Consider the following 26,126-nt stretch of genomic DNA (forward strand, 5'->3'; position numbering starts at 1 on the left):
ACTACTATTTTAATACATATGAATTTGGTTCAACTGTGGTTATTGTAACATTATTGCAAATATTTTTGTTTCTGTGGTTTTACAAATACCATCATTACATTAATGAGAATCCAATATCTCAAAAATACTGCTATTAAAAGCAAACGATTCTTAGACATCGGAATGATGAGATTTCAAAGCTTTCATAATCAAAGCTTTGAATGTAATTTTATATTTACTGTATATAGTTTCTCATATTCATCTTATGATTTTGCTCAAAACATGACAAATATTGTATTCATAAGTAAGATTTATTGAAAATACAAATGAGAACACAAAAAAGTCACAATAAAAAATATTTTATTTCTTCGCTGAACTTTTGTCATGTCTCCTGATGATGTCAATGAGGTTGCTCTTGGTCACGAGGACATCATCTCTGAGGTTCCTCTTCTGTTTGGCTCTCCTCATTTGTTCATGCAGATGGGGAGAGTTGAGGAGTTGAGGGGGGAGTTGGGAGCCAGTGGGTTTAACTCTGTCTACAATATCCAGAAATAGACGCTTGTTATTGTTGTTCATGAAGGTGATGGCTGTGCCTCTGTGGCCTAGCCTACCTGCTCGACCGATCTGAAATGAACGCATTCTGTTATTATTGTCATCACATAATTGATGCATATTTATAATTTGCAAAACTCGTCATACCTGATGAACGTACTCATCCATGTTTGCCGGCATGTCAAAGTTAACTACCAGTTTAACGTTGACCAGGTCAAGCCCTCTTCCGAGAATTCCGGTGCTTACCACTACTTCAAACTGGCCGTCCAGGAGACCCTAAGCATGATAACAATACATTACTAAATATATTTGCAAATAATAAAAAAAGATTATATCGATACAAATAAGTCAGAACTTATGAACATGACAGGAACTGAACAATCATTGCTATAGACTTTTGAGTGTATAGCACAATGAATTTGTTGCATTACCTTAACGATTTTATTGCGTTCCCACTGTGTCTTGTCAGAATGGATAGCGATTGTGTTTAATCCCATAACCTTCTGAACAGCTTCACACAGCAGATCCGCCCCCAATTTACAGTCCACAAACACGACAACCGGTGGCTGGTAGAGCTTACTGTCCTGTGAGCACGCAAAAAACATCACTTCAATATTACTCTGCTGTCAATTTGTATAACTTCATATAAATTAGAACAAGATAAGGGATGTTATTTTCATTTGTACAGATGTTGATTCATAAAATACTTCAGATATTAGTTGGTAACATTAGCTGAATTGAAAACTTGCATCAGTCATGAAGCAAACTGTACTTAAATATATGTTTAATGTACCCGAAGCTTCACTCACATTTAAAATCTCAAAAAGTTTCTTTTTCTTTGATGGTTCCTCCACCCAGAGAACTATCTGTCGGACGTTGGAGCAGGGCTGGTTCTTCTGGCCGATGGTGATGCTCACAGGGTCACGTGTGAGACGAGCTGCTAGCTCTTCAGTTCCTGTGGGAATGGTGGCTGACGTCAATAGAGTCTGATGCTCTTCAGGGATGTGCTCCAAAATCTCAAGAACCTGTTGCTGGAAGCCCATCTTCAGCATGGTATCTGCCTGGTAGGTTTTTAAGAAGTACATTAATACAAAAAATTCTGGTATCATCAGAAACAAACTAGAGAACAGTTAGACACAAAATATGACGTTACCTCATCGACGACAACAGCTCTGGTATCTTCCAGCCGTACAGCTTTCTGTTTCAAGATTTCGAGAAGCCGTCCTGGAGTGGCTATTACAATCTAAAGTCGACATAAGAAGCATTTGTAACCACAGACCTGAGATTTTAAACAAGGTGTTTTGGTAGGTTAAAATAAAATTATAACAAATTTACCCTAAGCAAAAGGTACCTTGATCTTCTGCTTGAGTCGATGGAGTTGAGGGGGTAATGGCATCCCACCCACTAGAAGAGCAGTTCTCATGTTTGGCAGACTCATTATCAGCTCTTTTGTCTGTTTTTCTATCTGGATAGCCAGCTCTCTGGTCGGGGTGAGGATAACACACGTGGGGCTAGATGGAGAAGTAGTTTGACTCTGGATAGAAATCAAAATTCAGACAAATGAGGCGTGACATTTTCAGTAAGCTTGATGGACCAAACAAGATGAAATTTGGATTTTCAATTTTAGATTTTGCCCTGATTTATTTGAATTAATTATTTTAAAAAAATGTCCATTTAATAATTCTCAATAATTTTTCAATTGTTTATTTGAATTAATTACTGAAAATATGAATTCAATTATTTGTTTTATTTGACATAATTATGTAAAGAAATTATATTGTTATACTGTTAGTATGTAAATATAATTACTTTTTTGCATTATTTTATGTTTGTTATTACTTCTATGTTAACTGTTTCAATTAAAATGTTTATAAAATACTATTTTAATACAATTTAAAAACAAAAACAAATTGACTCAACCGATTAGTTTTTTCTTTCTGTAAAATAGTAAAAGAATACCCTTGACATTGTTTGTTTGTAATTCGTTTTAAATATATTAAAATATAACTTGATCTGTTAGCTATCAACTCTACTACACTTATCTAAACTAACCATTCTAGTTGTGAATTTTTCAGAGGAAGTGCTCTGAGATTACAGAAGAGCCAAACATAGATCCGCTTATGAATTACTACTAGTGCAAGTGCACAAGAGAGGACTCCTTATCCAGAGTAACATCTGTTACCAAGAGTTTGTAAATGTAAACAGGATGACAAGTCAACAAGACAAAAAAGAAGCAAAGCCCGGATGACTGACATTTTCCTTATTTGCAGCACTGATGTGATCAACCACAAGGAAGTCCCACGAACTGAATGCATTTTTTGAGTTGTGTGTAATTTTCCTGAATGATGCTCTCATCTCAGACAACAGTAAAAACAACACAAATACTGCGCATTATTGCAGTTTGTACTATCTAGAGACAAATTGTTGATTTACCTGAAATACTAATCAGATGTAATATTTACCTCGAGGGCACGGACCACCACTGGAAGGAGGAAGGCAATTGTCTTTCCAGACCCCGTATCAGCAGTGGCAATAACATCTCTCCCGTTTAAACCAACAGGAATCATCTGCATCTGGATGGGAGTGGGCGCTTCATATCCAGCTTTCTTTAGATTGTCCCGGAGTACTGTGGGAAAGTTACAATGCTCAAACTCTATAATGGGTCTACAGACATCACGACCTTGAGTCACAATCGCCAACTCTGTTTTGACTCTCTCCACTTGTTTCTCTGTCAGTTCAGATATGAAAGAGTCCTCCTTGTTTGAGTAACCCAGATCTTGGGCACTGGTACTGTGGGTTTCTGATGTATGGGAGATGTCAGAACCCCCCTTTGGATATTTATAAAAAACATTCTCTCCAAAGTCCATGCAGGTTTTGGCCAAATGACTGGCTTTGCATTCCAGACTACAGACATCGTTGTCTGTTTTATCGCAGATGTATTCTCCATATCGACCGCACATCACGCAGACAGGTTCTCCGGGCTCGGGCCATCTCTGGTTCTTTTTGAAAGACTTTACAGGTTCCTCTTCTTCATCAGATTCTTCGGTCTCGTCCCGCTTCGGTTCCTTCTCAGTTTCACTCTCGCCTGTTTGTGATGAAGTCTCCAAGTTCAAATCCTCCTGTTTAATTACAGTCGCATCTGGAAGACATTGCACATCAGATATCAGAGTTGTGGTATCTGATTGAGATGTGGAAACACCGTCTTCAGATGTTGCTTTGCTCCTCTTGGGGTCGTGCTGAGGGGACTCGCCGGCTCTTTTGAGCTTCAGAGATCTTGGCATAAACATCTTCTGCCCGCCCTCATCACACAACTGTTATTCGATAGATACACAACTCGACTACAAAGGTGGACGACATATGCTTTATACAGCTTTAAGTAATGGGGATGCTGCCATCTGTCGCTTCCAAACAGTCGCACGGGTGTGACGTCATGCACGCTTTGATGCTGGGTGTTGTAGTTTTTGTTAATGCAAACAACCGTGAAATAGCGTTATGTTCATTGTTGTAGTTAATTGTGTGTCTAAAACTGTCAGTTAGAGAGCCTTTTATTATTTAGACAAAACCGATTACTAATAGATCATAAAACAAGTACTTAGATTTCGTCTAAAGATGATGGTATTATAGTGTTTTTAACGTATTTTTTAATATATGGTTTAAATATACATTTTTATATTTTACACATAGCTTTTTAATATGTTGATGCCTATGCAATAGTGTTGCACGTATTATCTTCGTCAATAATATTTTATATTAATTATAAATAAAGCCATGTTTTTTGTAAAGTGAGTGCTCTGGTTTTGTTATATGTTCTCAATAGGATCAAACAAACATGAGAAAATCTCAAAGTCAGAAAGAAAATTAGATTTACAAAGCTAATGAAATTTTCCCATGTCTGATTCCCACCGTATTCCTATTTTTGCCCAGTTTGGATTGTTGCGTTCGTTGGGTGTAGCGCGCATGCGCAGATCATTTACTTTTACACTACTGCAGGGAGACCGCAGAGCGCTGGATGAACAGAGAAGGGAGAATAGCCGTAAATATCCAGATGGGAATATGTGGGAAGAACATGGCTGGATCGTAAGGAAGACAAAGCCTTTTTAAATAAGAAAACATCATCCGCCTCTTCTGAATCCCGATTTGTGGGGCTATTAAGCAGAAAACGATACCAATCAAATGGGGTACCAGGATGAATGTGGGCAGAACCCCACTGAATGATCGGATCGGGTCGAAATCGATGTCAAAATAAGACGTTGTTTGACGCAACCGAGCCTTTGAAGAGTTATCTGGCATATGTATGTTGAAATTTCAGACAAACACTGATTTAAAAAAGCGAAAACTCCAGATTAAATGCATTGAATTCCTTCGGAGAGATGTCATCGTTTAGCCGTAAGGACTGGATGTGATTCTTCAGCTGTGAATATGGGAGATCTGACCGACTCCAGTGATCCAAAAGATACTTTTATTGTTCCTGCCATCAAGTCGTTTGATCATTATGATTTTAACAAAGCTAAAACGAGAGCCAGTCTCACATGGCTCGTGGCAAAAGCCTTTGGTACAGGTAGGTGGCGTCTTTCTCTTGCCATCATCTTTGTCTCTTGATTTTATAATTGAATTGCAAATGTATTGCATTGCACACATAAATATACCATTTTAAATGCAATAAAAAAGCATTCTTGCTATGACTATGCAATAGTAAAATATATATATTTTTTGATATAAAAAAAAATCTAGAACTGTATTAGTTTTATGCCTTAAAGCTAGTCCCAGACTAAAATGAATGTCTTGAATTAAAATAACATGTTAAAATATGTCAGTGCCGTTGTTTCGTGTCAAGATACACACTAGAAAGTAATGTTTTTACTTGGGCATTTTTATAAGAATAACTTAAATATCCTAATTTAACTAAGGGTTCGTCCTGGCTTAAGCTTAGTTTAAGCCCTGTCTGTGAAACCGGGCCATAGAGTTTGAAAGGTTTTATTTATACATTGGTGCGGAACGTTACAATGAATCATGTCTTAATTTAGACAGGGCATCACCTCATGGGATGTTATACTTACAGTCACTTTGTTGCATTTGATCGTGTAATGCCAATACTGTACATATTGAAACCTAAGTAGTGTAAATATACACAACTCTTTACCGTGCATTATTTGTATACATTTATCAGTATGTTCCTGGTTGTTTTGACACTCCATAAAGGAGATCAATTACAATCTAGTTTGTGATCATCATATCTCTAGTTGCCTGTAGCATGTGTAATATCAAAAATAAATTGCAACCACACTCATCAGATCAAATGCTGGAATGTATGTTTAACACAGATAAACCCTTTAAGATCAGTGATCATTGGTGATGAATGGATAGGAACCTGAAAATCCCTTTAAATAAACACACAATGGCATCAGAAATGGTTTGACTTTACTTCACACTGATGATAAAACAGATGGACTTCAGTGTTTGGATGTTTTGGCTTTTGTCTCTTTTGAGGTTCGGTGTAGCAGTGCAGGGCCATTGTGATTGGTTAACTGATCTGACCACAGGCCATCTGGTCGCCTTCAGGCCCTCTCATTAAAATGCACAGACTCGTCTTCAGGCCCAGATGCAACACATATGAAAACGCTCGGTCTGGCTGTCTGCGTGGTTAGTGTGTACAATCTTTAATTTAAAGTGACCTTCGGTAACTGAACTTAAGGGTAAGAATATGCTAATAGTCAGTAGGGTGTTTGACAGCCTTCAGGGTGATATTGGCCCATTGTTGTAGTGTTGTGTGGGGTTACCCTAGGACAGATAACAATACAAGAAGAGATTAAAGGCTTTATATGAGTATTGGTTTAAGTAAGATTGCAAAGCAACATAGTAAGCATTCTTTTCATTTGTTATTATTTTGTAATTTATTTTAAATATTTTCTATGACGTTAAGTGCATATTTGTATGGATTGTTGTCATCAGACCAGTATGGCTAAATAAACAATTAGCGAATTAATTGAGTGGTCAGTTAAGTACATGAAAGCTTCCCTTTTTAGTCCATTTTAGTCACTTGGGCAAGAGATAATGAATTGGACAGACACAGAGTGCATTTAAAGGCTTACGCTGTATGTGTTCTCACTCAGACCATCTTTTGAAAGCATTCTTCTTTCATAGGTCATTGGTTTATCAAAACCTAATCCAAGCCTGTACAATAAAATATGCAGTATTTACATATATACAGTATGTGTGTGTGCCACACACAATCACACGTATAAGTATGCATATTTATATATATATACTGTATATATAAACAGATAGATACACACAGCCTTGGAAAAATTATAAGATCATTTCACAGACTGTTTTTCAGATTTTAAAATTCACAATATAAAGGTTTTTGTTTAGGTTTAGGTGAACTACTAACATTTTTTTTAACAATTTTCAAATAAAAAAGATGTTTTCTATTTGGATATATTTGCAGAAAATAAAATCATAGAAACAGGTCAAAATAACAGAAAAGACTCTCTTTATTTTTTTCAGACCTCAGAACTGCAAAGAAAACAAGTTCATATTTCCTTTTAATCAACACAACTTAAATATTTCTACATGTATTTAAAAGTTCAAATAAAACTTTTATATAATATCTTGATTTATATCAGAGGTTTTTATCATACTGTCAGTCTTTCACATTGCTGTTGGATGACATTCCTGAGGTTTCATTTTGTTGAAATTCAACTGGACTGGAATGGCCACAATACATCAAGTATTGCTGATTTGAAAATGTTTTTTCTCTGGCTGTGGACTGTGCTAAACAGATTTACAAAGGAAGATATTAGTAGACCATATACCCCATTGACAGACTCCCATTGTATTTATTTTCCCTAAATTGTAGTAAATTGGGTATGAGTTCAGATCTGATCTGAAAGGATCTGTTTGGTTACTGACATTCTTCCAAATATCTTCCTTTGTGTTCAGCAGTCGTTTGTTCTGCAATCGTTTTTTACATGTGTAAATAAAATAAGTTGTACTATATCAAACGCACCTGACATTTATTTTAAACACAATTAGGACAAGCAAAAAAGTTAGGTTTTATATTCTAAAACAACTGTAGCATTAACAACTATGTAGCATTAAAATTGAGGGCGAGACTTCATACACCCATGACCGTGTGAGTTGGTTGAAAGTAATTGTCAATAAAGGCTTAGAAATAATCAATATTAAATCTCATAAGAGGTCTAACATTGTTTATTTGCTAAGTCTATGCCCTTTAACTATTTTAGCTACTCGCCCTTTGAAATGTGATTCAATTGTAGTATAAAGACGCTAAAATATAACATGTGTGTGTAATTCCACTCTCTCTTTCTCTCTCCTGTGTCTTTCGTCTGTTTGATGAGGCTTGTGAGGAGCTCCTGGGTAGATACATACAGCAGGGGAATCGATCAACCTCCCTATTGTTGCTACGGCAACCACAGTCATCTCTACACAGTCATATTTTTTACTTAGATTGTCAACGCCTAGTGGCTCTGATAGCATCGGTATAAAAAGTTTTATTGTTGAGCTGCCACATTAAATATAGTTCATTTGCACGTTCATCGCTGAAGTTAAAATTCAACGTCAACATCTACTTTGCCATTAGCACAGTCTGACTTACAAAATATTTACCTTAATAGTTCTTGCCATCTCAATAAATAGCTAAACATATTCGTTCACAGTGGATACTGTGACCTCATTCAGCCGATCCATGAACACATTTATTTTGGTGAAACTTTCACAGGGGAATCCCTCATATTGATGATGGTTTTGATATTCTAGATATGTGGTAGACCCAGAGCCACTTCCTTTAAGGGCTTTTCTCTGGCCTTCATCTTCTCCAGCGAGAGAGAGCCTGCTTGGAGAAACAAAGAGTTTTCTATTTAGCTGTTCAACGGATTAGAAAAAGCTTTGATCTTCAAAATTCAGAAAAAAATCTTGGCTGCTCAGCTATTTGCTGTGATATAACGGAGTCGAGGTCTCCAAAAATGCGCAGAAAGCAAAAATGTACGTTTTATGAGCAGCATTGTCCCCACTTTTAATTAATAAACAAAAATAACTTGTCGAAATGCATTTCTTTGAGTCATTTCAAAGAGTTTAAAAGCTGATAAATGCAGCTTGTCTTTTGTTTAATACATTTTTAGTTTTTTTCCAGAAAACAAGTAAAATTAAATAACATATAATAATTATGAATTTAGGGTTAGGGTATTCAAAATAAACCTTTTATTATAAAAAAGTCCTTTATTAGACAATATTAGAAATGGCAATAATCTATATCGGTCAATAAAAGCAATTTTGCACTCTATCGGCCGATAGTTTAACAACAGCCGTTGATCAAGGCCGATATATCATGGCAATCAGGAAAATGCAATGAATTTGTGCTCTGTTTAAAGAAATTTTAAGAATCATCACCAGTTAGATGTTTAATATTAATGGTCATTATATGAATTAATAACATTCAAATGTTTATTTAATCTTCAGAATCAGAATTGACAGATATCACTCTAAATAATCTGGTATCGGTCGAGACATTTAGTATTGTGCATCTCTAGATAATATACAGTCTAATAGATATTTTTATAAGTAAGTGACACATACAGCCAAGAATGACACAGTGCATGACTCTGTATTAATGTACATGTTATCTGATCTAGTTTTGTTTATGGTCTTGCAGACAGTGTTCCAGAAGAGCTCAGCGAGCCCTTCTACAAGGACCAGTATGAGCAGGAGCACCTCAAACCTCCGGTGGTGAGCCTGCTGCTGTCAGCCGAGCTGTACCGCAAAGCAGGAAGCCTGATCCTAAAGAGCGACGCCGCCAAACCTTTGCTGGGTCATGATGCCGTCATACAGGCTCTGGCTCAGAAGGGCCTGTACGTCACTGACCAGGAAAGACTGGTGACAGAGAGGGACCTGCAGAAGAAACCCATACAGATGGTGAGAGGATGATGATAATAACCTCTAAAATTGCTATTGCGTAAAGATTCTAAAATTACTTTGATTGTTTTGATGACATCATGAAGGCAGAGTGGGCGGAGAAATGGAATATTTGACATGTTTGACATCATATCAACATGGAATTTTATTTGGATTGGATTGATTTTGTAGTGTTTACTATTTACCATTTCTGCACTGATAGTCCCATTCTACGTTAATTACCCCGGAATAATGGGTCTCATTCACTAAAAATGTGTCCGTGAAACCTGCGTACAAATGTTCTCTGGAACAAACCATGATTCACTTAAACTTTCGTACTAAAATCTATTCTAAATATAAGAAAAAAGATATGAACAACTGATTCACACGTACGCAAAAATCACAAGTCTCTCTCCCTCCCTCTCTCTCTCTCTCTCTCTCTCTCTCTCTCTCTCTCTCTCAAGATGACAAAATGTAACAAACATCCTCTTAGGTTAGTAGTTATATAATTTTAGTAATAAACATATATTAGTGAATGAGAGACCATTGTCTGCTAAATGCCTAAATGTGAATATTCAGTTCATACTTGGAAATAGGGCTGTTCTACGATAAATAGGGATAAAATCTATATTTATTTAAGTTATTTATCTTGTATTTGTAAACACATACATGTACATAAAATATGTGTACATGCATTTGCATTTATATATATATATGTAATTTAAATTATATATAATTATTTATTCATTTTAAATTTTTCTGAAATATATAAATGTATGTGTTTATAAATACAAAATGATCAGCAGCAGCCCTACTTGGAAATGAACACTTGATTGTTTTTAAGTCAGAAACGTTGATTCAAAGGCCCTATACGAAAAAAGAGATTTGGAAGATGTGATGGGGTAGACAGATCTACTTGAAATGTTCTCTAAGCAATAAGTCCTACTCTATATTGTTTTTTATCTTCTTTTCCATGTGTTGAGTTGAAGAGCTAGCGCAGTCTCATCACATCTGCTGTAAAGATCTAAAGATTGTTATTGTTGTATGAATGATTTCCTGTTGATTCTTAATTACAGCAGTGCTGTTTTCTGTGCCTCTAGCTTCCTCAGCCTCAACTGAGCACATCCCATCGTAAATAATCTCTTCACTGTGAGAACAACCATTTTTTCTAGTGCCAATAATGATTATTGCTCTGTTGTCTGCTCCCCATGACTAATTGAATATTTTCATTGCAATGAATGATCATGTTTCACTGCGGGAAGTTTTTTCTGGGCGATTAAGAGTAAAGATGATCCCTTATAGTTTCTGTGTGGAGACTGTGCAAGGGACTAAGGGTGTGTCTGGTTAAAAACAAAGTTCTGATGATTTATTTTTTAAGCAATTTTACATTATTCCAAATCAGCTCCACAAAGAAACGTCACATGGCTTTTATGACAACGGTGATTGGCTAAAAATTTGTCCAGGTATCTTTCTTGATGTAAACAGCAAGTCCTAAGTTATAAGTAGCTAACCCCACCGCTCAAATCCAGGTGTAGCTGTCAGAAAGACCTTCTGTTGTTGATCCCGGCCTAAACCGCTCCATCTCCAGGAACAACTGAACATTTCGACACCTTGAAGTCTGATTTTACAAATCCTCATTAATGTCAAGCGGCCTACACGAGATCTGCTACAGTAAGCCGGCTGACTGCAAGATCTGTCAGTTGTAGACATAGGTTTTTTTTAGCTCTACTTTATATTAGTATGACTTTCTTCAGAGACACAGAAATGTTCGGCACAAAAACTTCATTGGCATCCTTACGTGTTGATTTGTGTCAGTCAATGAGATCACAGTCACTAGAATACAAAGCAGACGTGGCTGATGCATTAACATGTACATTAAACTGATAGTTTTGATCATCCAGGTGGATGCTGTGCATTGGTGGTGGTTGAGATGATTCACCCTTCCATGTAAAAGCTCTTTGAGTGTTCAGAAAAGCGCTTTATAAATATAAAGAATTATTATTATTGTTCACACCAAAATAAAAAAGCAATTTTGAAGAATGTTGTTAATTTGCACCCATTGACTTGGCATTGGTTTTGTGTCCATACAATAGAAGTGAATGGTTGCCGGCGATGTTCGGTTACCAACTTTCTTCAAAATAAAAACTGAATGTTAATTTTTGAGTAAAATATCCCTTTTACTGCATATATTGGTTTATTATATCTTGGTGTTCATTGTGATTTTAGATTATTTTTATCGTTTATTATTATGTTGTGGCCCGTAGGGACCTGTTAATATCAGTAATCATTTCAAAATTATTTTTCATGCCATGTTTCATAAACAGAATTGTTGGTTTACACACTTGTTTACTATGGGTGACACTGATTGATTTGATACAATATACAGTGATGGGGTCACAAAACAATAGTGCTGAAATATTTTGAACAAAAAAGAACTGAAATTGTGAAAAGCTGGAAACGAAATTCAAATATTTCCAAAACAATTATGAATAACATTTTTGTTGTACATATAACTTGTTATTGAATTGACAGATTCAAGGTAAATTGAACAATATGTCTACAAACTAATAGAAATTGAAAAGATTTGTCACTGAACAATAAAACTGAATCTTACATTAAATTAACAAAGACAAGAAGTAAACTGAACCCACAGAAGGAACATCTTAAAGCGGTTACTTTGTAAACATTTTTTTTTAAAGCATTCTTTTTTGCGCCACAATATATTGTTAATATTATTTACCCCTTGTGTGGTACTATATTTTTCAGACCTTCGTTTGAACATATTATAGTAAAACAAAAAATATCATCGGTATTTGCCAAGATTTCTATAACAGGAACTTTCTGTCTCCAAAAATGCCACAATTAGCGTTTCATATGCGCCTCTGTATCTGAGTCATCTCTGAATGTGACTAAACACCTTTAGCTTGTCATGACAGAGACCTGCTGCTCTGCAGACATTTTCTGCCACGTTAAAGAAATCGACTGCATCCGAATGACTTGAAGCAGGTTTGCCATCAATAATTCAGCACAGCTTCTATTTTGGTGAAAGGCAGAGGCTGTCAGATTTTTGTTTAATAGTAATAAGAGAGTTTCTCTTTGAGGAAAAGCGAGCGTTTTCAATCTGGAGTCTGATCATATCCGTAGGTAGAGAAGAGAAAGCTCTGCCTTGAAATTGCCTTGTTATCTTCATTGTTCTCTATCTTTTCCGTAGGATCATATATGCCCCCGCAGCTGCCGCCCACCCACACACAACCCCGCACTCGCTCTGCATCATAGACTCTCTTAAAAAATACACACACACACTCACCCACACAATCACGCCACAGATAGAAATAATTCATCATCTCCTCACGATTATTTTTCATTATTTTCTAAAGGTGCTTATTGGTTGTTAAGATGTGTGCATGAGCTATAAAACTGTGGAGATTGGAATACGTGAAATCCAAAATAGTCTTTTTCTGAGTCTCTCATGTGTGCATTATGTGGAATGTAAAACACGCAGTGAGTTGAGTAGATCTGTTTATGGAGGTGTTGACAATTGGTCATCGGCCAAAGATAGGAATTACTTGGCTAACTCCACAATAAGCCAGGACTGAAGCTCTCTCTGTTAAGGCTGTGGAAATGCTGTTTAAGCTATCATTACATGCGTGTGAAATAAATGATAAGTGTTTCCATTGTAATCATTTCTGTAAATGTTTGTGCCAAGTGGATTTTAAAAGCAAATTCCCAAAAGTAATTTATGATTTTGAAAATATTAATCCTAACGCTGTCCTAAGATTCCCAACTCTAAAGGCCTTTTCACACATACCATGCTAACATAAAAATAACAATAATTGGCATAAATTGGAAACATTTTATATATTTTTTTAAATCTAAAATTGAATGAAAAGTATTTTCAATGACTTCGTATAACGTGTATATCTTTGAAAATGCTTAGTTGTTATCGCATAATTTCTACATAAATTATTTTGATCTTGGGTCGGAATCAGATATCGTTTGTGTCACAGATAAATTCATGGTCTATTAGACGAGATTTTCTCAAGGATTTGAAATCATTCGTGTGTGCTAAACAACAACACCTCAAGCTATCTCTCACTGGCTCTGCGTTAAAGGGGTCATATGGCGCGAACACATGTCTTTCTGTGTTTTTGGTGTGTTATAAGTTGGTCATGCATGTATTTGACATGTAAAATTGCTAAAATTAAAGTGTGGGAACAAACAGATGCATTCTATCTAAAAGCGAATGCTCACCCAGACCTGCCTGAAACGGCTTGTGTAACCAAAAAATCTTCGTCAGTTTGTGGTATGATTTGACAAAGACTTCCCAAATATATACGTAAGTAAGATGGGTGTACCTGTCAGTATCATTTCTTTGGAACCTGATGTTCCAAATATGGTAAGAGGCGTTACATTTCTGTCACACGCTTGCAGTTTTTGACCAATCACTACATACAGGTTAACTGGCCAATCACAGCACACCTCGCTTTTCAGAGCCATGAGCTTTGTTAAGAATCCGTCCGTTACAGGTGGGGCAAAAGGAGTCACAAACATGCACGTTCTGTGGAAAATACAGCGTTTTTTAACCTTGAATCGTGTATATACATTAAAGTAGATTATAACAGTAGAGATGCAACGATGCTGCCTCTTACCAGCACAATGCTAAATCATGGCAGACCCAGACAATGAGAGATTGAGTTATAGTTTGTACTTGGCCTTTCTAGAGATTGATTTTGAAGACAGACAGTAAGTTACATCACTGGAAAAAAATATTTGGCATCCATTGAGCAACCTAAATTAATCTGAAAAATGTATTTACAATAATTTTCACAGTGGAAAGTTGAATGTAAAATAATAAGAAACTATAAGTGGTGCCTTTTCCAAGCAGACTTTAATACCAAGATGCTAATGTGTTCTGAGTGGCCGTTGCTATGTGGATGCTTCAGGGTTGCTAAACCTTTCCATGTTATTTTTATAGGATTTATTTCGTACCAATTGACTCGCAAATGTCATTTTTTATTAGGTAATAAACTGATTCTTTGTGTTGCCATACTTGTAGCTGAACATTCGATTTGAGGGTTTCATCAGTTTAGGTCATTGCCGAGGCGTTTCTAGTTTCCACAGTCCTTGAGTCGACTACTGCAACCATCGTTTTTTCACCATATGTGTATGTGTGCCATGAATACAAATGTCTTTCAGTGGGTTCCAGAAGAAAGTGCTCAAATTTGTTAGACTCCTTGACTATATATTATACATATGGTGTACATATTATTGATACTATCTTAAAGATCAGTTTTACTTATAAAGATTTTTTATTTTTAGGCGAGCTTCTGTGTTTTTAGTGCAGTCTTAGTTACTTGTTTAATGTCTTCCTTGACCTGTTATTATCACCATGGTGACAGCTCTCTTAAATTTTCTAAATTTGTATTATTATTAATATTGATCGCATAAAATCACAGAACAGCACAGATCCAAAAAACAACAAACATTGAAAATATTAAACATTATAGAGAGAATTTCTTTTGGCTTCTGTTTACTTCTTAGTGGTAGTATTTTATTCACATAATAGGATCAGATTCCACTACAAATCCCAGTATCGCGCTGTAGCCTCCACCATATTCCCACATATTTTATAAATATTTTATAAATTTTCTTTTTGTCATGCATGTTATTCTATTATTTTTATTAAAAATATATATATATTTTTTCTTCTGTTAATTCAATTATTTTCATTCTTTCAGGACAGTCGTGAAAAATGTATGGTTGTATATGTGGCATATAAAATTTACATTTGATTTGATTCAGGGTGAACAGACACAGACTTAGACACAGACTTCTGCATAATTCACAAACCAGCATACTATGCAGTTTGCACACTTGACCTACTTCCTATATCTTGACATCAGTGCTTATCGCTTATCGTTATGTTATTATGATATTGTACACATTTAAATTTCTTGTAAATTCTGTACAACTATTTGCTACTATAAAAAATTATCTCGCTCTTTGAGAACAGTACGTATTTACAGGAAATGCATTTTTGTGCAGATTATAAATATATAACGTTGCCCAAAAAAGAAACTACAGTTTAAAAGAGATTTTATTATTGAAGAGATTTTATTCAGCATCCAAACCTGTCTGTGAAATCTTAGCTGACCAGTCTTAAACTCTTGTCGTGCGAACATCCCAACTCTCTCCTCTCTCTACTGTTCACACACGCACCGTTGCCATGACGACCTCTTTACAGTTGGGAGATGGTGATGCAGGGGCACTGTGCTGGAAAAGGTAGATCTTTTAGTGTAATTTCAATCCACAAGAGCTTTGGTCAAGGTGAAATCTCCAAAATGGAGGATACAATAGACAAAGCTGTGTCAGAATAAACAGAGCATCGAGTTTGTGTTTCTTGGCTGGCTGTTGATGATGTTTTGTTTTCAGAGGACATACATGTCAACATAACAGGAAATTAAAAAGACTCCTTCCTTTTCTTTATTAAAAATGCCCCAAACGTTTCTGTTAGATATTCAATATTTGTCTTGTGTTTTGATCATATACTGTAAGAAAGACTCGACTGCGCTTTCATTGTGTTGAGCACGCACATGCCCAACTCATTTTTTTCTGGCCCTGAGGTGTCTCACCCAAACCAAAGGAAATGAGGAATGTAATTGTTTGGAGTTGATTTAGTTTTTGGCTGTCCTGAAGTAAAGAAGGGAGCCCTATTCGAGAATCTCTTCAGCTCTGCACCAACAAAAGCCTGTTTACAAAGAGCTCTTTACAACATCAGTGAAGTTCTTTAGTTGCCTTGACTGGTAAGTCTCATCCGTGCCTTTGAGAGGGTGGGACATACTGTAGCGTTAGGTCAACACACAGTTCATCTCTTCGACCAAACTAAAAACATACTACTAATGTCTTTAATCAAGAATTTTTTTTAGGCAAAGCTCTCTATTTACTTTCATTTAATACATCACACCACAGTCTTAAGAGAAACACCTGAGATATCACAGAGATCAGTCTCACAACTGAACTTGTGTGAAAACGTGAGGTGACAATTTCGTATAAAATCGTACAATGCGAATCGTTAAAAACAAAAACGGACATAAGGGTCCACTCCAAACACAACCTTAAAGGGGTGGTTCACCCAAAAATAAAAATGATGTCTGTATATACTCACCCTCAAGTTGTTTACCCCTGTATGACTTTCTTTGTTCTGTTAATCTCAAAAGAAGATATTTTAAAGAATGTGCAAAACTACACACACCATTGACTATCATAGTAGATTTTTTTCCTACTATAGTAGTCAATAGTGCCCCAGAACTGTGTGAATGCTAACATTCTTCCAAATATATTTTTGTGTGTTCAGCAGAACGATGAAATCTATTTTTTGAGTAAATGATGACAGAATTTTCATTTTCGGGTGAACTTTCCCTTCAATTGAAGCAAAATCAGTTGGTAGGAAACTTACAAATTCATAAAAAATAGCCACCAAATCACAAAAACGTATAGTTATAAATTGCAATGAGATTGTGTTGATTGAATCCCATGTCAGTAGTTGGATTTGATACAATTTGACAACAGATTTTACATTTGAAATGGAGTATTAGAAGTGCAAGCCAAGTATTTGTTCATTTGTAAGAGTGGAAACATGATTTATGTGGCTGATTTATGTGAAACTTATTACATAACAGTTTGTCCTTTGCACAGGGATCGAAATGAAACTACTGTCGTCTGGATGCTTTGTTTGTTATATAATAGCCTTATTTTTTCGTGCGTGCGTGCGCTGCATTTATTTGAGAAAGGTCTGAAACACACGTTCAAGGTTTGAATTAAACTTGAGTCATGTCTAAAGATGAGGTGGTGTTCTCTGTATCAAAAATTATTATGGAAGACAGAATTTTCTCATAAAGCCGATCATATTATCGGGCAGACTGTGGTCATTCACTCTTATTCAGACTGCAGAATGTTTAATCAATAAAAGGATTTATGTGTAATCTGCTTAGGCACTTATGTAACAGAGCGTCTTCAGTTTTTGGTTTGATTGAAGAGGGTTTGTCACATCTCATGTGGAGGAGAAAACAGACTCGCTCAAGCAGAGAAATCGCTGGGTGAGCAGTCCAACAAATGCAGCGTTATCACTGGGGTCTGTCAGAGCGGATGTGATATCACATGTGTGATGTGACTGAAAGGCTGTGCTGTGGCGTTCTGAACTACCAGTTCAGCTGAAACAAGGTCCGTTCAGCTGAAAAGCATTCGTGGTTCCACTTGGTGAAAGTTTTTGGCGTGTAATTAAAAAAAGTGTAAATTAATTTAATGCAGAGACCATCCATAATTCATGAGAAAATTAGAAACTTGGCTTTGTTTGTTTAAGCATCCAGGAACAACCAATGGCATGAGTTTGGGGTGTGACTATCCGTGCGTCCGAAGTAGCCTGCTTCCATACTATATTAGGAGAAAATTAGTATGAGTCATAAGTAGTATGTCCGAAACCTCAGTATGCACAAAACAGAAGCTGAGAAATACCCGGTTGGTCTACTGCTTCCGCCGTGATTTGTGAGTGTGCATCAGATGGACACATCTCTATCCAATGATGCAACGGGAGCTGAGCAACGGTCAAATTCGTCTTCGTCTTTGTGCAGATTACTAAAGTACAGATTAATGAATTTCTCTGGTTGATGTTAATACGTCATAGGTCAAAGAGTGTACGGGTCACATGACAATAAAACATGGCAGATCCAGTACGTCGGAAATCTATCCATACTAACCACACACATTTGTATAGAACTTATTGTTTTAACAGTCGATAGGTAGGTATAAATAAGTACGTACTGTCGTAGTATGCTATTTTGGACGCAGCGTCTCTGTTTGGCTGAACAATGGAGGACCAACGTTTATGTTAACCTGATCTTTCGAAGTATTTGTTGGTCTTTTTTATTATAATTCATTGATGACTTACCCCCGGTGCTCCATTGCTTGAAGAACATTTAACAGCAGGCATCTGCTAGGATAGCCCTGGAATACAATCATTAGTCTCTTGAACAATGCTTATGAGATGCACTTATCTCTTATTGTATTGTTTCCCGGAGTGCTTTGTCGAAAGAGCAAACTCTACCCACTGTGCACATTTCCCCTCAGGTTTCTCAGCAAAACAAAATCCATATCCTCTTAAAACTCTCTTAAGTCTTTGAGAAAACAAGGCTGTTAATCAGACGGGCAATTTTTAATTTCTACGTAAGGATGGGTGTTCAGTTTTCATTTGCTTATACCCAGAGGTAATGTCAACTGCGCTGGAGTTGACACACTGGGCCGCTTGTTTATTGTAAATTGATAAATTGAGGGTGATGTCATGACGCATAAGGAGGATGGTATTAGATATACCTCCTGTGGGAGGGCTGGGATGAAAAGGTTGCCAGGTTAAATCCCTGATTTAATTAACCAGCTGTGCTCAAGAAACCCACTTGACCTCACTTTCATGTGTTAAATTTATTTTAGTCATTTTCCATGAGACTTTTGGCTTAACTACACCTGGAAAAAATGCTTCAATTGAAAGTGATTCCAACAGTATCTTTCCTTTGTATTGTTATAGGGTGGTCGCTGCTATTGTTTTAAATTTCAAAAGATTTTTCAAACTTTATCTTCATAGTTATTGTCATTGTTATAGCTATCACTCTTGGTATGAATGATATGGAAAAAATAAAGCCATAGCTTTTGTTAAATAGAATGAAACAAAAAATAAATAATAATAATAATAGATTAAAAAAAATATGTTTAAAACGGTAAAAAAATAAACATTAAAAAAAATAATTAATATAAACATGGTAAAATGGAAAATAAAATATTATAAAGTTTAAATTTAATTTAATTTAATTTTATAAAATTTCCAGTTACACATGTGAAAATTGCCATCATTATGTAGGGGGCTGTAATTGGTTGCCAGGGGGTTGCTGTTCAGTTGCTAAGATGACTTTTACAAAATTGCTATATGGTTTTAAGGGAATTGTTTTTCAATGTTTTGTCCAACCTTGTCTGGTTTCAGTTAAATCAGTTGTATAATTTAAAATGCTAAATTGACTTTAATCGCGTGTCAGATCACGTAGAAATGAGCTCAGAAATATTTTATCGTTTCATTCTTGTCACAAAAAAAGAAAGAAGTTAATTAAGGTTGATATTTACTGTGTTTTTTCACACATCATGTCACACATTTAATCTCACACGTGCTGTGTATTTGTGTAATCAAGTATACTAAGTAAAGGTGTCGTGGATGAAGCAACACTCTGATAATGTTGAGATAAAAAAGGCCCCCGAGCAACAGCAGGATCATGCGTCCCATCTCAGGAAAGATTGTCTCTAATTGGGTCGTATAACAGGGGACGGATGCTGCCGTTTCCAAGGCAACAACCCCAAGAGAGGAGTGACTCGATACCAATTGGGAGATTGACAGTCGTCACTATGTATTCATGAGAACAAACAGAGCTTGCATCAGCAGTTTTAATAACCTAAATAAATTGTCTCGTGGGTCTATTCATTTGTTTCATTTACAGACCGCCCACCTGGCCATGATTGACACTCTGATGATGGCGTACACGGTGGAAACGGTGAGCATTGAGAAGGTGATGGCATGCATGCAGCAATATTCCACCGATGACCAGGATGGAGATGTACCATACGACACAGAGGATGCTGTGACCAGCTGGATGAATAAGGTATCCATCAACTACTGTTTATATACAATGTACATTTTATATTAATTTTCCAGAATCTTTCTTGGTTCAGATTAATTTACTCCCTAAATTATTCCCTAAACAACCCTGCAGAAGAGCTGCCGTCCAACTTCCAAACTTACCCATAATGCCATACAAATGTAATGTCCCAATTTAGAGCTGCAGCATATTTAAGACAAACGTGATGTGATACCTTGCTAAATAATTCAATATGCAACATAATTATACATTTAACTTGTAAAATCTAATTAAAAATGAAATGAAATATTATTCAGTATTATAAAGAATGAAATTTTTATTTTTCATTTTATTTTATTATAGGCACATTTTCACATTCTTTTAGCAACCTTTTAAAGTGATTGAAATTTTACTACATTCAATTTCCATTTATGCATATTGAAATATGCACATTTGCCACATTTTATATTCATTTTAATTTGTGCAAACATTGAACCAACTTAGATATGAAAAGGCTAAAGGCACAGTTCATTTGTCATAACTAACTCTCATGCCGTCCCAAACCTTATTACACTGAAAAAATACCAGCATACTAGTTTTAGAACAATAATGACTGTATTTCTATCAATCGTTATTAATAAATAAATGAAAACATTAAACAAATACATCTCACTTACTTAAAGGCCACATTCCCGCTATCCCATTTTTCAACCTTTAGTTAGTGTGTAATGTTGCTGTTAGAGCATAAATAAAACCTGCAAAATAATAAAGCTCAAAGTTCAGTGCCAAGTGAGATATAGTCTTTAACAGAATAAACTTTTCAAGGACAACAGATAACGTCTGGAAGCGGACTTCAGCCCTCTACATCCCGGGTAAATGATGTCACTATTCCGAGTGCTTTTAATAACCTCTGCCAAAAGGAATACCCAAAAAATGTGCGAGGTCTTCTTAGAGAAGTAGAAAAAACGTTGGAGTAGTGTTTGGTTATCAGAGATTGCCTGAGCTATGCCCTAAAGTACTTTCACTTTCATCACAGTCCTACAGCTGGTAGGAAGAATTCAGCTTCACACATTCTTAGATAGCCAACGGTCAAATAACAGCTTCCATGACGATAACATTGACTGTGAAAGCTGTTCTGTGTAATACACTGCTATTGTGTGTGTGCGCATAGCCTACCTCTAAAACACTTATTTTAAATGTCTCTTGAAGTCTCCTTGCAAATGTCTCCTGGTCAATCTGCTTGTTTTATTAACCAACTCGGGTCTAATAAAAAAAGACAAAACTAACGCTGCTGTTATTAGTGTTAATGAATGGAACCGGTCTGATGTCATTTCCCTCGACATAGTAGGAAAGAAATGTGCAATCTCTAACAAAGACTGACGTTTGCACATGCACAAGCTGTCCTCCGGTACACTTCAATCGATCCACATATTTTTAACTGATAAAGTGAAGTTGACGCCATTGTTACTGTTTATTGCTAAAAGCTCAAGTTTACGAAAACACGTGCACTGAGAGGGGCACCGACCAATCACAACAGTCTGAGAAGCGGAAGCTCGCTGATATGGTATGGGTGGGACATCTTCAAACACACTCTAGAAGTGGAACCAATCACGACAGACCTGGTCAGCTTTACCAACCAGAGCGTTTCGTAAGGAGGGACTTTAAATAGACCTGAAGAAATCTTGTTGTTTTGTGGGAAGAGGGACAGCAGTGTACAATTGACTTGAAATATGTGAACTATAAAGCATTTTTTTAATTAGAAACATGAACATCCATTCTTAAACACCCAAAAAATATAATAAAATCCTTTAAAACAGCTTAAGTCTGGGTCCTTTAAGAGATGCATTGCACTTATAACATGTAGAAGACTCCAGAACATTCCCTCACTGGCATGTACAATCTCCCCGGGCATCTTTACAGGGGGAACATCCCTGCAAGACTGTGATTGAGAATGTTTACATTCCCTTGTAGGTCAGCTGTACAACCAGCCTAAATCAAGACCCAACCACAGATGTACACACACTAACACATGCTAAACAGACAGTGAACAAACCATTAAAGCCTTCAGGGGGAATTCACCATCTCTTATGTTTCATCTGCACTTTAACTAAATGAAATTAGCTTTTGAAAGCATTGATATCATAAATACATATAGCACTGGGACTGTATTTACCATCCAGGCTTTTAAGAAAATCAATATGAAACTTCTGTGTGGGAGAAATAAAGCAAATGGATGAACCACAAAATGAAAAGACTGTATTATAATATTTATTTATGTATTAAACACACAGCGCTGTAAAAGTCAGTTTATTTAATAACAATGGTAACACTTATAAGGTCCTATTAGTTAACATTAGTAAGTCCATTAGCTAATAGTTTTTCTGCATTTATTAATCCTTGTCAATGTTAGTTGATGTCAATACAGTTATTCATGTCAGTTCATGCTGCATTAACTAATGTTAACAGTTACAACGTTTTGATAATGTATCAGTAAATGCTGAAAATAACAAGAATTAGTTTAGCATTAATAAATACTGTGTAGGTATTGTTCATTCTTAGTTTATGTTAGTTAATGCAATAAATAATAAAAAAAGCACATTATTGTAAAGTGTTACCAAAACGATGTATTTGTTTAACAATGGAAAGAACTACAATAAATAAATAATAATACATTTTTTAAAAGAAAATATGTTTTTCTGAGTATTGTTTTTTTTTCATGCCACAGTTTGCAATTTTAGCATGTAACCGCTGATTGATTCGTGACTTTTAAAGCGCCTATGGAGAAATTAAATAGAAAAGGTTAATTGAATATGTTGTTCATAGCAACTTTTCCACATGCTCGTTCTGATCTGTTTTGTGCCTTTCATTATGTCATTCAAGGTGAACGAATACTTGAAGGAGATCATAATGCAGGAGCAGCGGAGGAGAGAAGCACAAAGCGCCGAGCCTGTAGAGAATCCAAAGGTAAGTGTGTACTTCCTGTTCCTGTTCCGACTCAATGCAACTTTCATCTGCAGCACGATATGTGCCGGAGATAACGATGGATTTGTGTTGTAATGAGAGCATACTTGTCCCAAATCTGCTCAAAGCATTCTGCGCTTCAAAACAGGAAATAGTCCAAATGAACTATGAATTTACAATTCAGAGTTAAAATTCACTATCTAAAGCGTCAGTCTGCAACTTTCTTAGTTAAAATAAACATATTTTATTCAGAATTAAAAGTTGCATTGATCCTTGTTCACATGAACTGCATCATAATCCGCGTTGACGTGCTTTGTAACTCGTTGCTGTGTCAGTGTTTTCTGACCTTGCTGAATCACAGACTGCAAGCACAAACTCTGACACGGTCTGGATCTTCCGGGCTGATGATTTGTGCGATATGTTTGCTGATTCATGCTTTAAAGCAGCACAGTCCATCAGAACTGCCTGTCCTGGTGTGACACGGCGAATCTGGCCAACACAGACAGATGATGTCAAATTTACCTTGTTTCGCCCGTTACTGTACGTCAGAGACACAGCAGCACCGACGCTCTCATACACGTCTGTACACAGCGTCCTTGTTTGAACCGGCTGATGCTTCTGCTTACTGCTGGGTCTGTGTTGCAGTCCTAATCTACTTTTACATAAAGTTTTACCCTCTCTCTCTCTCTCTCTCTTACTCTTTGACTGTTTGTGCTACTGCACCTTTAAGACTTAAAGGAATAGTTCACCCAAAAATGGTCCCCATTGACTTTCCATAGGATAAAAATGACTACGGTCAAGTCAATGGGGACCATTTGGGTGAACAATTCCGTTCATTTGTTAAAGGGATACTTCACTCAAAATAAAAATTCTGCCATTATTTATTCACCCTATAGTTGATACAACCCCTGTATGACTCTTTCTTCTGTAGAACAGAAAAGAAGATATTTTGAGAAATGTTTAGTTTTTGTGTCCATACAATGAAGTCGATGGGATTCAATGTTGTTTGGTTACCAACATGCTACAAAATGTCTTCTTTTATGTCCTACAAAACAGAAGGTAGTTAGTTTGAAATGACATGAAAGGATGACCAAAAATGTTCATTTTCGGGTAAACTATCCCTTTAATGTCTACATTATTGTGTGGATAGCTAATGATGAGAGAGAGCAGTTTTTAGAGGAACATTGTACAATTGTCTCTCTCTCTCTGTTTGTGTGTATGAGCAAGTGTGTGTGTTAGAGAGGCATTGCGTACAGAATATGTGCAGATAGAGGAATGTCAGGCTGGTACACGGCTTTATAAACATCCTGAAACCGTCAGCATGGCATGCAGCGCCCACAATGTCACACCAACACAGCTCATAATGTTGTGCTTTACTGTTATTGAAGTCTTTGTGTCATATCAATGCCAATCTTCCCAGGGTTTAACAAAATCAGTGAATGTTGTCAACCGTTATGTGATGGTGATATATTACTAAGACAGGTAATAGTATTAAATCAGGTCTGTCTTCATAACCCTCTCTCTTCTCTCTCTCGTTCTTTCTTTGTCTCCCTGAAGTCGCCAACCAAGTGGTATATGAAGCTGGTTCCTGTAAGTGTGATTATGTGCAATGACTTGCATTCCTATTCATGGTTCACTCGTCTCTTTGTCGCCATGACAACGTCTTTTTCATTTTCATACATGTGCCTCATTAACAGCAAGTCAAGTTTACTTGTCATCTGAAGCATTTACATAAGTTTGGTGTAAAAATGATGTTGTGAAATCATTCGTGTATTCATTCCATAAAGAAGTCATATTCATTTTTTTCATGAACGGTTAGGCTGTGTCCGAAACCTGAGAAATACTGAGATTGTTAGATGAAACAAAATATGCTATTCAATTATCATTGTTTATCATTATTTACATTATTTACTTATTTTATTTGTTTAATTTGTTTATTTATACATAAAATTATGTCTCTACAAAGAAACATAATATCGTGGTTACAAAATATTTGTTTGGATATATGTCATATTTTATGTACTCGAGGAAAAGACAAGCCTTTGCTTTCGGACACAGTTCATTATTTTTTTGTTGTATTTTTCCACATACTCAACATTTGCTATGGTAAATTGTTAAACGCTTTCGGGTTACAAGACATGTGTTTTACGTATGTTTGTTTGTCCTGCCCCAGGCCCGTTATAGAAAGGAGCAGGTTCTGCCCAAATCTGTTCCCTGGATCCCCCCGGTGGACAACCTGCTGAAAGACAGCACAGATGGCTGTGCCCTCGCAGCCGTGCTGCACTTTTACTGCCCCCCTATCGTCAACCTGGAGGGTACGTACACCTGCCAAAACCCTTCCTGTGTGTGTGGGTCAGAGAGAAGAAAATTAGCTGAAATAAGGTACGAAGGAGAATGAAATGAGACCGGAAATGAGAGAAAATAAAGGAATTGCTACATGTGACATGTTCCATGGTCTTGTTAGGTGGATTTTGTATTTGTATTTAGTTCCTTCCTGTTTCCTATGTAGTCCTTTGTAGTTCTTTTGTTCCCCTTGATTCCCCTTGATTGGTTTCCCAGGTGTGTTTATCTTCTTTATTTAGGACTAAAAATGTTGAAGCTCCAAAGAACACATCCATCAATAAAATATGTGAAGCGAAATGATACATTTGCAGGAGAAAAATATATTTATTTGGTGCTCATTTAAGCGAAATATGTCATGGTGGCATTTAACATACAATTATTTTGTTATATTAAATTATTTTGTAATATTAAATTATTTAGTTTTCTTAAAATTACTGTTAATTTAATTGAGAGAAGAAATGACCTAAATTTATGGAATCTATCAAATAGCCAACATAAAAATATTACTAAACCTATTTAGTTGTAATTGTAATATATTTTTTAATCAAAATAATGTCTTTTTCTTCCATTTTTAATATTGGCATTAAAGCTATTTCACCCGATATTTTGCCATTTTTCAAAGGCAAGTAAGACCTTTAGTCTAGCATCAACCTGGGGTGCGTTTCCCAAAAGCATCATAAGCCAACTATGGTCCCAAGTTCCATCGTTCCAGCA

The 26,126-nt window shown here is 36.1% G+C and overlaps 2 protein-coding genes across 7 annotated transcripts in view; one reads left to right on the forward strand and one right to left on the reverse strand.

Annotated features, from left to right (window-relative positions):
- Positions 1-99: 99 nt before the first annotated feature.
- ddx59 (DEAD (Asp-Glu-Ala-Asp) box polypeptide 59) lies at positions 100-3,933 on the reverse strand. The gene is made up of 7 exons (XM_056759031.1): positions 2,994-3,933; positions 1,883-2,065; positions 1,685-1,774; positions 1,341-1,592; positions 963-1,115; positions 679-807; positions 100-603 (listed from the first exon to the last, which is right to left on the reverse strand). The coding sequence occupies exons 1-7, from the start codon at positions 3,816-3,818 to the stop codon at positions 340-342; spliced, it is 1,896 nt and encodes a 631-aa protein (XP_056615009.1). The 5' UTR covers positions 3,819-3,933; the 3' UTR covers positions 100-339.
- A 599-nt stretch (positions 3,934-4,532) lies between these two features.
- camsap2a (calmodulin regulated spectrin-associated protein family, member 2a) overlaps positions 4,533-26,126 on the forward strand; it is a 36,050-nt gene continuing 14,456 nt past the window's right edge. For 4 of the 6 annotated variants that reach the window (XM_056758975.1, XM_056758977.1, XM_056758978.1 and 1 more), the window contains exons 1-6: positions 4,533-5,089; positions 9,203-9,462; positions 19,971-20,132; positions 22,989-23,072; positions 24,627-24,659; positions 25,243-25,384. In XM_056758975.1, coding sequence (XP_056614953.1) covers positions 4,951-5,089; positions 9,203-9,462; positions 19,971-20,132; positions 22,989-23,072; positions 24,627-24,659; positions 25,243-25,384 — 820 coding nt within the window. In that variant the 5' untranslated portion in view covers positions 4,533-4,950. The remainder of the gene's footprint in view (positions 5,090-9,202; positions 9,463-19,970; positions 20,133-22,988; positions 23,073-24,626; positions 24,660-25,242; positions 25,385-26,126) is intronic. The other 2 variants (XM_056758980.1, XM_056758981.1) reach the window with 1 other exon arrangement.

The sequence above is a fragment of the Triplophysa dalaica genome, chromosome 10 (assembly GCF_015846415.1).
Source record: "Triplophysa dalaica isolate WHDGS20190420 chromosome 10, ASM1584641v1, whole genome shotgun sequence".
NCBI lineage: Eukaryota > Metazoa > Chordata > Actinopteri > Cypriniformes > Nemacheilidae > Triplophysa > Triplophysa dalaica.

What these genes read in the sequence shown, in the direction of transcription:
- ddx59 (XM_056759031.1), bottom strand. Translation starts at nt 3,818, where the DNA reads ATGTTTATGCCAAGATCTCTGAAGCTCAAAAGAGCCGGCGAGTCCCCT. An exon ending in AACTTTTTGAGATTTTAAAT is followed by an intron (nt 1,116 to 1,340) that starts GTGAGTGAAGCT and finishes GCGTGCTCACAG; the next exon opens with GACAGTAAGCTCTACCAGCC. An exon ending in AACGCAATAAAATCGTTAAG is followed by an intron (nt 808 to 962) that starts GTAATGCAACAA and finishes TATCATGCTTAG; the next exon opens with GGTCTCCTGGACGGCCAGTT.